The sequence below is a fragment of the Centrocercus urophasianus genome, unplaced genomic scaffold (genome assembly GCF_019232065.1).
Source record: "Centrocercus urophasianus isolate 14NV4802_14NV808 unplaced genomic scaffold, USGS_Curo_1.0 seq_33, whole genome shotgun sequence".
Classification (NCBI taxonomy): Eukaryota; Metazoa; Chordata; class Aves; order Galliformes; family Phasianidae; genus Centrocercus; species Centrocercus urophasianus.
The window spans coordinates 3,352,214-3,366,300 of record NW_024884900.1 but is presented as its reverse complement, the minus strand read 5'-3'; the positions used below and the strand labels follow the sequence as shown (position 1 = coordinate 3,366,300).

The window sequence follows — 14,087 nt, the reverse complement described above, 5'->3', positions numbered from 1 at the left end:
AACATCAATGTTCTGTTTGACTTACCTGAGGCAGGATTGAGACTGCAGTTCTTGGCTATACAACACAATGTATTTCTTATTCCAAGAGCAAATGGATTCAGTATTAACGTTGTGATGAAACAGCAGCTACATGTTGGGGTGTTTCAGCCATTTGCCTCTGAAGGATTTTGCTGCAGGGAGACTTTCTGCTCCTTCCCTTGGCTTTGTACCCTTTCCACCTGGGCACATTATGATATGTGTCAGTGCTGTAGTTAAATCCTGGCTAGAAAGAACACACTGCATCCCCACTCCACCTGTCTGCTTCCTGCAGCTCTGCCAGGAGACTGAGCCCTCCTTCCCAGCATTCTGAAACCGGGGGTCTGCCCTTGAGCCAGTAGTGCCAGGATTTGTGCAGGCAGCTTCTTGGTGGTTGGAGTTGGCTATTCAGTGCGTGGATTAATGCTCCCTGTCCCAAGCTGTGCCATGCTGCTCTGTTCTTCTTTCAAAGCATTTTGCAAAACAAAAGAAATGAGGAAGGGAAGAGTGAAGTCCTGTGGTCTGTCCCTCACAGTCCTTGTATTCCTGGTGGTTCATATTTCAAATGTAAAACAGAAGTTTGAATTTAGGGTTGCTGGGCCTTTTGTTCTCAATCAGGACATCTTAGACTGTCAGGCTCCAGATTAATTCCTAGGCACTATGGCAAAGACAAGGACGTGGGCACTGCTATGAGACATTCTAGAGCTAACTGGTGATTCCATGCAGGCCTTGCCATGCTCATTTCTTATGATAGAGGTGATGATCTGGGGAGAATGTGCTGTGTTCTTATTATCAGAAGTACCAGAGTGGGCACAGACGTACTGAGGTGGTAAATCAGTGGGTCCAAGGAGCTGGGTGTTGGGATGAGTCCATCCTGTTTGGTTTCAGATCAGTTTATCACCTCCCAGATGGGAGATAGAGGCAAGAGCAGATGGTTCTGGGAACATGGAGCAAAATTGCCAAAGGCTACTGACTGCTGTAGTCCATGGGTGCTGTATCTTTCTGCTGAGTGCTTCCATCACATCATTTTGCTCTTAGGAGGACATAGAACTGAAGAGCTGCTTCGTGTATGTCCTTGCCTGGCAGTTGTGTTCTGGGATGCTGGACAATTGAGTGTCTGAAGCTGTTTCTTTTATTAGAAGTGTACAGATGAGTTTACCAGATAATGCTGAGAGATGCTATTTGTCAGTCATTTGGGATAAGTGCCAGAAATGCACTTCACCAACGGATGTTCAGAAAAACATTGGCGGTTTTCTTTTTTTTATTTTTCTGGGATGTTTTTCTGGGACGTTTTTGTGAACTAGGTAGGAACTTTAATGATCTACGTGCCTCTCCAAGATGTGAGTGGAATTGACTGCGTTTCACACTGCGCTATTGTCTGCTGCCCAAACCACATTTCAGTGGGCCAGAGGAGGAAGTGCTGACTCATAATTCAGCATGGCAGCCCCAGCTCTCCTGAGACTATGAAGTCTGGCCTCTGACTGATGTTTGCAGTGAACTCTCTAATGACCCCCAACGGATCCTGCAGAAGTCCAGCTTCTATAAACTGAAAGGGAGGCTTCTTGCCCAGCACTTGGCAAGCCGCTGCTGGTGAGCCTGCAGTACTGCGAAGTGCAAGTAGTGCAGGAGCCACGCTCAGCAGTGAGTGGGTGAAAATGTGCCCCTGATGTGGGGTAGGTGGGCCCCATTCAGTACAGGTGTGTGTAGTATATCCTGCTCTCATCACAGCTAGCAGGGGAAAAGGTCTGTAAATGGCCTTATTTTTGCATGCAGTGGATGTTCAAAGACAGATGCAACTCACACACGGGTGAAAATTGGGAATGTAGCTTAAAATATAGCATGCAGTTCAAGGGTGAAAGGGGTCTTGAACTTGACTCTTTGTTACAGTGTTACCGGGGTTCCTGATACACCCTATGGCACCTCATCATTCTTGTAACTAATCCACTGTAGATTTCTGCTTAAGCTGAAGTTGGGGCTTCTCAGCATAGACTGAAACAACTGAATTAGAGGCCTCTCCTTTCTCTGGCAGCTGAATTCGAAGCTGAGCTATTTGGTGCTCAATGCCTTGGGCAGTTGGTCAATCAGTAACAATGACTACAAAGTTCCTGAGCACGTTCAAGCAGCACAGTTAGAACATGAATGTCACGCACTGAGTGTGACAATTGCACAAGGCTCCCAAGTCACATTTCTCCTCTAGCAGGTCCTATGTTTGCAGCACAGCATTGATCCTCTCTTACGTGCATGTTTGCCACGTGTGATTTGCTGTGTGGGATCAGACAAGGAGCTGTAGACAGAACTCTCATTCTCCAGCAGCATGACCCTGTGAAAGGCAAGTTCCTTAGCTGCAGTGTTGCACTGTGACACCTTGCAGTAGGTGAGACACCCAAATTGTTATCACGTGCTTTGGCAAGCAGGATCTCCATTGTTGGAATAGCATTTGGCCCAAATAACTCGTGTTTCTTATGTGCACTGGAGTGTCTAGGGAATTTTAAACTGTAAGTATTACTGTGTTTCTGCTAGGAAGGATATGTTCCAAGGAGTATTACTGGTATTTGCAGCTGAAAGCAAAGTAATTTGTGATGACATCTGATTTGGGAGTTCATTCTCTGTTTGGCACCAGCCCCTAAGGAAGTCCTAGCTGCTCCAGAAGACATTGTCCTTATTGCAGTGTTCCTGTGTGCCATGGGTGGAACAGTTCACCAAATCAGCATTTTGGAGCTTGTTGCAGCCTTTTTAATGTTTTGGGGCCATAACACTTCTTTTAGAAGGTTCTCAAACTTAGGTAAATAAATGGAACGTATTAATATTTCCTTTTCACAGAACTGGAAAGTGGGAGATAGGAAAGCTGGGACTGTATCAGAGGTTAATTCACAATTAGTTGAGCTGAATGTTGTTTCCTGTCCTTACATATCTGGGCCTGATGCCTTCTGAAAACTAGATTTTTAAAGTTACTTCTTAAAACTAGCTTTAGCCACTGTCGTTTCTATGCATTTCTGTTCTTGAAAGGTACCATCAATTGTTTTTGATTAAAGGCATTGAATATGAACTTGTTCCTACAGAGCTTTGTGCTGTAATTTATCAACAAGGCACCGAGGCACAGACGTCAAATGAATACCAGATTTCAAATTATGATAAGCAATTGTGTCATCTCTGTGAATAGACATTAAACTCTGCTGAGAAATCATCAATAATTCATTTAAAAAAAATGAGTACAGGGACATTTGGATAGACCTTGCATAGAAGCAGTCCTGTATTCTCTAATAATTCCTTTGAATTTAAACCCAAAGGATTCTTATTTCTCCAACAGGAACACACGATTGTGGCCAAGTCAGAAAGTTTGTTCCCCAGTCACCCAATTGCTATTGACTGCTGGGGAGTAACAGAGGTGCTTGGAATACCATCGGCAGAGGTACAGCCTGCTGCAGGAGCATGCACACCTTGCCTGGGCTAGGAGGAAACTGAGCAGAGTGCTGCCTGTCTTGGTGTTCTTGCTCTCAGTGCATGACTTCAGCCTCACATTAGTGAGGTCAGCACTTAACCTGTCTTTTAGGCATCTAAACTTTCTTAATTTACCTTTGAGATGTGTATAAAGTAGGTCTAATGTTACACATTGCAGAAGTTAAGTGCAGGAGAAAAAGAATAAGTCCATTCTGCTTTTTTTTTTTAATATTTGAAGCATGTTTTATTTCTAAATGTTGCAGTATTCAACTGTTAGTATCCCGCTTTATTCCCTTGTTCTCCTAAATTGTGGATTGTTACATTCCAGCAAAGCACACAGCATCTGTTCTCTGTTTTACATGATGCTTTAAGATGCCGGTCTTTTGTCTAAAGGGGATCTTTTCGTTTGAATCAAAGATGTACATGCAGCTGAATAGCAGTACTTCCCTCCTGTTATTGTTCATTACAGGAGGAGGAATTGATAATAGATATTAGTGGAAGGATTTAGAGGCTCTGCTTCAAGATCCGGGGGTAGCATGTCTTAACTTATCGCAGCATTATCTTAAAAATAAAAATTCTCTGCTCTACTTTATAGAGCATGAAATAATTTCTGTTTACTCATTTCTTTCAATTACTTTGATGCTATGATATAAAGGTCACTGATTGCCTCTAGTCATCACATAGCTTTTTCACTAATTGTGCGCTCACGTCATTTTGTTCTGTGGGATCTTTTGCTTTTTGATCCAGTTTCAATTGCCCAGATGTTCATTTTGTACAGTTAAGTCTATACAAAGGGCGTGCTTTGTTCCAACACACCGTGGTCACTGTTCTCAGCTGGGAGCCCATTGCACAGCAGTTCACCTGTTTCCTATGTAATCCACTATCCATCTCCAATTATGCTGACTTAATGTACAATCATTCACTGGGGAGGGAGGGGTAAGGAGAAGAAATGATGCAAAAATGTTTGCTGGTCCCTTGCCATGGATTGATTAAGGTCACGCTGCAGGATGAAAAGGCAATAAGAAATCGGAAAACTCCTTTGTCTTTACTTCATTGGTGTGTAATGGAATGGAAAATCATGGTAGTACCTTGAAGGATTTTTTTTCAGAATGTGTTAATGGACAACTGGGCACCTTCCAGAAGGAGTCCCGCTGCTTCTGCTCTCCCTTCTCCGTGATCACCTGCAGGGGCTTCATGTCAAGGCAGAGGTGTGTTTGCCGGATCCCATCAGGAAGCTGCCGCACAGTGGGAGGCACTGCTTCACAGTGCACCCAGGGGCCTGAAGATTCCCAGTTCTACAGCTTATAGGAGAGGCAGATGTCACTGCAAGTGTCCCTTCCAGGACAGCCCAATTGGTCTTTGCAAAGCCATGTGGATGTCACACAGGCTAACTGTTCATTTAACTTCACCTTCAGAGTGGTCATGAGAGCTTAGTTCGTGAACAGAATGAATTCCATGGAAGACTTTGAAAGAGGATTGTATGTTATAAATGCACTGGCTGTTGCTAAAGACCTGTGGAGGATAAGCAGTGGAAAACTGGACAGGGATGGAGCAGTATATCATATAAGAAAGGTGTCACTTGGCAGTACAGATCTGTGAAGGTGTTTAAGTTTCTAAAGACACCTTTCCAATGGCAGGAATGTAGCTGCCTTCAGCCTAAAGATTCCTAGAAAGATGACCGAACAAAATTGTCCAGGCTACTGGCAAGGACAGCATTACTGGCAACATTTACAGGGTGTTCATGGCCAAGGCTGAGGCAGAAGATGAGCTCTGCTCCACAGCCCACAGCAGGCAAGAGGAGGCGGCCTGGAGGGGAGCTGGCATCGAGCAGAGATTTTTAACATTGCTTTCATTCAGCCAGTTGTAAGGCTGCTGGGCGAGATCTGCTCAAGGTTGAATGTTGCTTTAACTTGCTCACATGATTTGTTGTGCCTCCCTCTGCATTGTGTTTCCTATGCAGACCTTTGGGAAGGGGACTGCAGATACCAGCGCCCACTCTGCCAGCCTAGTTTGGCAAGGAGGAAGAAAGGAGGTGAGGGAGAAAACCGCAGGTCTTTTCTGGTTCCCCCTACTGATGGTGGCATTGCCTTGGATGGATAAAGGTAGAATGCACCTTGTTTTCAAAGGTACAGTGTTTCCTGTATCTGGGTCTGCTGAAATCAGCAGAAACCAGCACTATCTGGCTGCAACTGCAGAATAATTCTCTATTTCTCTCTCCCTTCAGTCTATAGATCCCTCGGCACAGCTGTAAATTCCCCTGTACAGTGCACAGCACAATTTTCACTGAAAACAGCTGATAAAACATTTCTGGAGAGAAACCTCATTTCATTAAAAATATTTTTTTACCTCTTCCATGCATCTCTCTATTTTTCCCTGTTGGCCACCTGTGCTTGTCGTCAGTCACATGGAATGCCCATAAAGATCACTTCCAGGCTGTATAGGTTGGTGGAAATGAGGCCAAGTGACCAAAGCTCTTCACCTCTCTCACTGGCACTCTCCAGCAGCGACCTGGGAGGGCTCTCCAGTGCAGGATTTATATCTTGGTCTGTTTCAGTGACCGACAGCAGCAGCAAGGAGCTCTCTGGGGCAGAGGACAGGGAGAGAGAGCGTGGGGAATGGTTCTTCCTGGGACAAGCTCCAGTCTGCTCCAGGGAATGTGCTAGTTTTCACTCCTTCATAGTCCTTTATCTCAGCCCTTCGACCTTGAGCTCAGGGGCATTATCAGCCTTAGCCAGAAAGGCAGTGTGGAATTAACTGTTGAAATGCTGAATGTTTCTCATACTAAGCCCTAAAAGTAAAAAATGTAACAAGTGCAACTTGAATAGTCCAGGAAGTCAGTGGACCTTTCAAATTTGCTGAGCGCTGATGTAGAATATTAGGAAAAATGTGTTGTACTGAAGCATGGCAGTTTTCAAAGTTTGTATCCTTCTACCGCGCAGAGGCCTCCTGTAAGAACATCTCGTGTGTACGTACAGGCTGTATGAACTTGGTTTTCTTTGTCGTGTTTCATCCTTACGTGGGCTGGACTGTTACTATTTCCAGAGCACAGGCATAAAGCCATTGATCTCATGCTTATAGCACGGTCTGTACTATCGTGATGACTGCACAAAGTACTAAACTCTTAGCAAACACTAATAATAATAATCCTGAAGTGATTCAGGTTGATGTGTTGGCAGTTGTACTGCTGATTTCTCTGGGTGACTTTGGGCACGTCATTTAATTTGTGTGTCACTTCTCATGTTTGCTGAATGAGCTAAGGATGTCTCAGTGGGCCATCACAGCTATTAAAGAGTTATAATTTTGCTTCTCTATCTTTGGTGCTCAATGAATGACATGATACAGGGAAAAAGCTTTTTTTTCCTTACCGGGAGTGAATGAGCAGCAGTAAGTCGGTAGAAGTAGATTTTTTTCTTGGAGAACATTCCCATCTAATCACTTTGGTGTTCACTGAGTTAATTTGCTCGTGCCTTCAGATTGTTTTGTTTCCAGGGATTTTAAACCCTTGCCTCCAGCAGTTCATTTCCATTGAAGGAGGAGGATCTTTATCTGTCTGAACTAGTTAAAACCTGCTCCACTACCCGGCAGCATTTTGGAGACAGCCCAATACAGTGCAGCAGATATGACACCAGGAGCCTCCTGGACATTGTAAATACCAAGCCCTATATTTTTTTTCCTGACCTCTTGCTGTTGGAGCACTCCTACTTTAATGAGACTTCCTCCACAGCTCCATTTGTCCACTGTCCAAGATAGGCAACGGTATTTGCATTCTATGTGGCCAGCAGAGAATCCATTTAGATTAATTTACCACTCCAATATTATCAGATTAAGCCTTGACATAACCTCAAAGGTGCCATTCAAACAGCTGAGGCACTCTTAGACTCCTCTCAGTGTGCATGTTCTTGGGTTCTTGGGATATTTTGAAGCACGTTTTAGAAATGTGCTCAATATAAAGGTTGCTGCATTGTGGTGGGACTTGTAATACCTTCAGGGCTGCTTCATCTTCGACCACAAGATGGGAAAGTTTTTGTCTTGAGCAGATTACTTGCAGGTTTGTTAACTGGATGGGACAGCCAGCAGATGTACTGAAGGATCTTTTCTGTGATGGAAATCAAATGCCTTTTGTACATCAGGCAAAGATGCTGTCTGTACAACAGGGACTGGCAAACAAAAATTTCTGTTGTCAGTAATGTCAACCCAGGGAGCATGACTAGAATGTGTATTATAGAAATGCCTTTCTTTATTGTTGTGGTTTCTAACAGCACATTATTTTGGCCTGTGCTGAACAGAGCTATGAAATAGGATGGTTAATATGCTAACACTCAGTTTGTGCTTGAGGTTCCTCCTTCTACTGCAACTGCTATTTACAGCAGTGGGAAGATTTGTGGCCAGGAGATCTCTCATGAAGATCAGGGCTGAGAATGAGCCAGGGAGACGCTGTCCTGTTTTGCTGCAGGTGTTGCAGCCCTTCTGTCTTGGGAGTCAGTGAGGCGTGAGGAGTGTTGGGAAGTGGCTCCCCTGCTCCCAGCAGCACGCAGCTGGATCAGTCAGAGCTGAAACCTGTGTGTCTGTGAAAAGGCTGTGAAGCTGCTTTTCTGCTCAACCACCTCATAGCAATTATCACACTATCAGAGGACGGAGAAGGTCTGAGCAAAGGACCAGTTGAACATGTCATCATTGGTATTCAGCAGCTGCATGTTTTGCTGTTGTTACAAATAACCTTTTTAACTTTGCAAGCAATGTTTTTTTGGCATCATTCATACGTAATTACTGAGAGGTCAAATTCAGCTGGCAGTTGTGTAAACATGGAATAATTCTATTGGCTTCCTGATGTTATTTTGCATGTGGATCACAGTCCCTGTCCGTAGGAGCTTGCAATCTGAAATACCTAGGGAGAGCACTCTGTCACAGATGAGTTAGTATGCAAAGCAGTTAAAAAAAACAGATGAACTGCTATCAAATCCTCGCAATATAATTACAACTATGTTGTCCTTTGGTTGAGGTTAATGGTTTAGTCCTCTGTAAATGAGAGGAGGCTATTTTTTGTATGTAATTCACCAGTAGATTACAATTAGAAAGCCTTTTGGGAAAGTGAGTTTTAAAAGAGCTTTTAAATAAATATTTGATAGTTATTTCTTTATGTGTATAGAGAGGAATTTGACTGGGACAAACAGAGAACAAGAATCATGGGACAAAATAGGTGCTGCTTGAAATAGAGCAGCCAGGAAGTCTGCCATAGAGGTCAGAAGAAAAGGAGAGCTTGACAAAGGAGGGTGTTGGAATTGCTGTTTCCCTTCCAGCCTTGTTTTTCCCCCCTCTACTTCCCAATATATAGACTTCTAAGACTCTAAGTAAGGTTTCAGTGGTTTTAAGTGGTAAATAAATATATCTTGATTTCAGTCTCTTTTCTGACATGGTTCTTACGAAGTTTTTCAGGATTGAAGTGACTAATTGCACTTGTCATTTTTAGGGATCTTCCAGACAATCCTTCTGTTGAATGGGACACACGGCTCCTTGCCTCCTTCGTGCTGAAGCATATAGAAGCCAACAACATCAACCTGGTAATGTGAAACTTCCTACCACACAGGCAGCGCTTTTGAGCTACTGTTCTAGGCCACTCCTAGAAAAAGATCCAGAGATCTTTCTTGGCTTCTCATTGGGAAATAAACAGTGGAGAGGTTTTGTTTTAGTAACTCCTCAAATGTTTCTTATATTTTAAAACAATTGTTTTTCCCGTGTTACTAAGTTTTATTGCTAAAAAGGGCCTGATTGGGATTTAGGCGTTGGTTTAGGCTTAGGTTTGAAGGACATTGGCAGGCATGTTAGAAGGCTAGATTAGTAGGGGCAGGATTGAAGGTTATTAAACCAGAGTTCCTAGAAATAGAGTTCTTTCCATCAAATAGGAAAAGAAAACATGGAAAACTGTGCTCTGTTCTTTTCTGTTGACCGTTGCTGTGATCACACGTGTTATTGTCACACACTGATTAGCAGCAAAATCACAAAAAAACTTTGAAGTGTTTCATCAGTGTGCAAAACAAGAAGCCGCAGCTCCTGCAGCATGAAAGCCCCCTGAGCATGAAAAACAGCAACATGTATCCAATTGTATTGATTCTGTGGCTAATTTTCCATGGAATATATTGCTGTACACAGAGACAAATCCAGTGTTTGTGCAGTCCTTTTGTGCCTTTTGATCCGGTGAATAGATAGGTTTTAATCTAATCTGAAAGCTCCTGACACAACAGGATTTGTATTGCGTTTTTGTGACTCTCCTGGGCACTGGGACAAGTGCACCGGAATCCCAGTAGAAGCTCTGAGAACACCAGAACTTTCTATAGATGGTTAGAGAGGGTTAGATCTTTGCCTCAGAGGAAATTAAACTCAAGCTGTTCGTTCTGGAGAAGCAAGAGTCTGGCACTAACGTAGCGTGAGCTGAAAAATCAAGTGTGGGGAATTGGGAAGCAAGAAGCATGCACAACCACTAGTGCTTGCCCTGCTGTGCTGCTGGTATTATAGGGTGTAGCTGTAGTAATGAAGAGTGCTGTGGCAGGGCCTGTTGCATTCCCCTTAGCAGTTCCTTCAGCAGCAATGAGGACAAATGATTCTAGCAGAATGTCAGCAGCATCAGTGGCCACTGAAGCATCTTCATGGGAACGGTGGTCATGAACTGCCCCCTGAACTTGCATTATTTTCAGTGTCACAGGTAATCACATGGTCTCAAATATCTGCTGTAATACCTTTCAGGAAAGAGCAGACCTAGTTTGCCAACAACGGAAAGCAAGCACCAAATTGCCTTTGTCCAACTTCCAGCATTTTGGAACTGCAAACTTGCTGTGTGTTTGCCAGTCTGTTGTATGAGACAGTAGCCTTGTCTTGAAAGGTAAACTGAGTCTGTTTCAGTAATGGTGAAAGTGATAGGATTAGCTTAACGTGTTAAAAGAGCTTAATCAAAATGTAAGTTAACAGAGTTTCAAGCACATCCAGCTAATTCACTGAAGTTAACGTGATTGGAAGACATATATTGCCTTTACTACCCCGTGGGAAAAATGTCTCCAGTTCTCCCTTATCTTATCACAGAAAATGGTATTTTTTTATTTACAGAACATGTGTCACCTGGTAGTGGAGAAGCATGCTGCAATTCCAGCAGGTCTGAAAGATTGCAAGGCACCGTGTTAGGCATAGTTTTGTTCCATTGCATTGTTACTCATTTCCACAATTGCCCTGGAAGTCCAAGAGTAACTCAATCTTGCTGAGAGCTACAGGGACATGTTTCATCCAAGCTCCATGCCAAATAGAGCAGGCACAGAAATTAACAGTTGGTGTGCTCAAATCCAAAACTAATTTATAGACTTGGGAAATTATTTCCTGCCTGCTGGATTTATAAGCAAAAGCCAGTGGTGCTGGGGGAGCAGCCAAGGATAGTCTTGATCCTGATTAGAAAGTATTTGGCATATAAAGAAAATGAAGTTGCATAGTATTGTGTGGGCCCCAGGCAGCCCCAGATTATGAAATTCTCCTCTTCAGGATTGCAGATTTGGTGACAGCAAAGCTTGGATTACAAGGTGACATTCAGACTGTGAGCAGGGCAGCTGCAGTGCCAAGACCAGAATTCAGCAGTAAGAGATTAAAAGATGCCTTCCACCATAGGCTGCTGGAAACATTATCCATTCAGCTGTTTGCAGAAGAGTCCCATTGTCTTTGCTCAGCTCCAAATCAGTCTGGATAGCCAGACCCTTGGGCCTATGAAATGATGCTATTAGAATGCAGGTTCTTGCTGTAGCACTTCATGGGATGGTCTTTCTTAAAAAGCGAAGATGTTTCTATCTACAGCAGTGTACTTGAGTAGGTGTGTATGCTCTGAATGACTGTACAATGCCAGGCAGAGTGAGGGAGACACACAGCTTCTGCAGCACACGCAGCATGTAGAGGGAGCATGGACTCCAGACTTCTCAGGGGTTTTCTGCTTGTAACTGAGTAATTTCCTCTGTGCTCTCCCCACTCTGGATGGGATTTCTGGATCTGTTTGTCTTGGCTGCTGCTCTGGTTTCCATTAGCGAAAGCTCAATTTCCTAAATACCAAAGTCACCCAAAAGAAAACCCAGCAACACCAACAGCAGCAGCTCCCATTTCAGAGCAGGTGTGGGGAGGGAACTCCCTCTTGCCCTGAAGATTTCATTGAGCAATAATTTCCACATCAAGTGTATTTCCTATCCTACCCTTTTGCTCCCAGGACTGGCTAAGCCTGTTTTTAACCCAGGGTTTCAAGATGTTCCGGTTTCTTCATCCTGCCTTGATGGTTTGCTTGATTTCATCATCTGCCTGGTTCAGGTCATGTGTTTGAAGGAAGCGAGCTAACTGCACCATGTGGAGGAAGAAAATGCTCCCATGTGAAAATATCTTCATCATGTGAGAAAGAAGTTCAGATTTTTTCATCAATGAAATTAATCCCTGAAGCTTGAGGAATATATTTGCATGTGATTGCTGCCTGCTATAAGCCTTGAGCACCACAGTGATGCTGTGGAATCAGTGCTCTGTTTTAGAACCCAGACCTAGAAGCTACATACTGGATAGGGGGCGCCACCAATGTGTCACAGTCAGCCTGAAGGATCTTTGAGGACAAAGATGACCTGCCTGCAGATCAGGTGAATGCTGCTGTGACCAGGTCAGTGTGCAGGTACCGTGGGAGTTATGTTTACAGATTTCTGCAGTTGAAGAGACACAGCCTATTAGGTTGCAATTGTCCTAACAGTAAATTAGACAGTATCAATTTAAAGTGAACTCCGTGCAATCTCTTTACTTGATTCACATGTTACATAACCACAGCAATATGAAGAGCAGCAACTCCTATTTCAGAACAGATGTGGAGAAGGAAAACCTCCAAAGGTGTTTCTGTGCAGATAATTTCCACGTCAAGAACATTTCCTAACCCAGCTTTATGCTCCTATAGTTGGCCTGAGCCAGTTTTGTCAAAATAGTGATTAGCTTATTTAGTCTGCTCACTGTAGCCTCTTATCTTGGTCTTCTAGTTTGTTCTCCTGTGCTCGCTATAGAAAGGAAAATGTGTGTTTTGGCTTGCCTTGAGTTTATAGTTTGGTTTCCCAAGGAAACAAGTATAATGCAATTTGTGTGTGTGCATGTGCGTGTTTCAAAAGACCTTAGAGCCCATTGGCTGATTTCAACCACATTTTACAGCGGGGTGGTAATCTTGAAGACGTTTTATTTATACAGGTTACATAAACATAAATTATCAGGTAGAAGAGACAAAGCTTGCTCTGTCCCTGTATGGTTAAAAGGTTAAGTGAGAGTCCAATGCAATCCTTATCAGACTCTCACTGTTAATCACCTGCTCAGGAATTTATTCTGCCTGTAGTGAGTGGGACACGTTGTCATGTCAGGAGAGCTCCACTATAGGTAGAGATGAGTTCAGAGCGCACTGTTTCTTATCTGTAGAGTGCAGAGTGCTGTGCTGGTTCCTCAAGCTGTACAGAGTTCAGTAACATCTTTCCCAGATGAGCTCCTTAAAAAGCTGATAATTTTAGGGAGAGCTGAGCACCATTCCAGACCATGCAGTCCCTGCAGACAGACTGTCAAGTAGTGCTGATGTACAATAAAAACAGCCAAACCAGAAGCCACCTGCTACTTGGTGGCAACACAATTACAGCCACTGGGCAAAGCAGAGGGTCTGTCTGTGGGCTTGTGCTAGATGCATGGGCTGGTTAGCAGGTTTGCCTGGAGTCTGTGGGATTTGAAGTATTTTTCACTGTCTCTGTTTCCTGTCCTTTACACGGTATCTCCTATGTGTGAAAGGGCCTCTTCTGTTGGAGGGTGGAGTAGAAAGTTGCAGGATGGGCAGGGTGGCTTTTGATCTTCCCTTGATCATTAACCCAGTAGTTCAAGCCTTGCTTAGAAAATAGATGTTGAGGAGGGAGCTGTGGTGAGTAAGCAAGGCGGTAACATTTTTTTTTTCCCTTGAGGAAGAACGGGCTGGCAAAGAAGCAAATATCTGTTGAAATGTAGGGAGTTTGATTCCTTCCTGGTCATGGAGAAAGGAGCTGTGAAGAACTGCTGCTTGGCCTCTTTCAGTGTGGAAGCCTAACGATGCTGTTGAAGGGCTGTCACTTTCACCATATGGAAACCATACCAGTACCAGCATATATACCCCGTCTGCCCTACACTTTGTGCTGCCACTTTGTCTTCCAGATTGGTAGCAGGAATCTTTTGATACCTACTTCACAGTACTGTGCAGAATGAGCACTTAGGGTGGATGCTTTGCCCCAGTATGTTATTGAGTGGCTCTGAGGACTGGGAGCCAAGGGTATTCCATGCTTTGGATAGCAACTTGTTAATGCTACTTTCAGATGTTATTTCTGCATTAAAAAGTCCTCATTTCTCCCTGTAGAGAAGCAAAAAAACAACATGCTCTTCTCATTCAGCTGACAGCCTGACTTGGCTGTACAAAGAAGGCAATCAGCTGATTCCTTAAAAAGGTTTATTCTCATATCAGATTATCAACTATTGCTGTTGTGTGATGAAGTCTCATTACAATCAGGACAGTAATGCACAATTGTGTTGCTCTTATTAGAGCAATCTGTCCTGAATCACAGCACAGCAAGCTTATAGTCTCACCCTGCAGTTCACAG

The 14,087-nt window shown here is 43.7% G+C and overlaps 1 protein-coding gene across 2 annotated transcripts in view; it reads left to right on the top strand.

Annotated features, from left to right (window-relative positions):
• Positions 1 to 14,087, top strand: part of PIGL (phosphatidylinositol glycan anchor biosynthesis class L) — a 47,850-nt gene that overhangs the window by 21,198 nt on the left and 12,565 nt on the right. For both annotated transcript variants that reach the window (XM_042830332.1, XM_042830331.1), the window contains one exon: positions 8,921 to 9,011. In XM_042830332.1, coding sequence (XP_042686266.1) covers positions 8,921 to 9,011 — 91 coding nt within the window. The remainder of the gene's footprint in view (positions 1 to 8,920; positions 9,012 to 14,087) is intronic.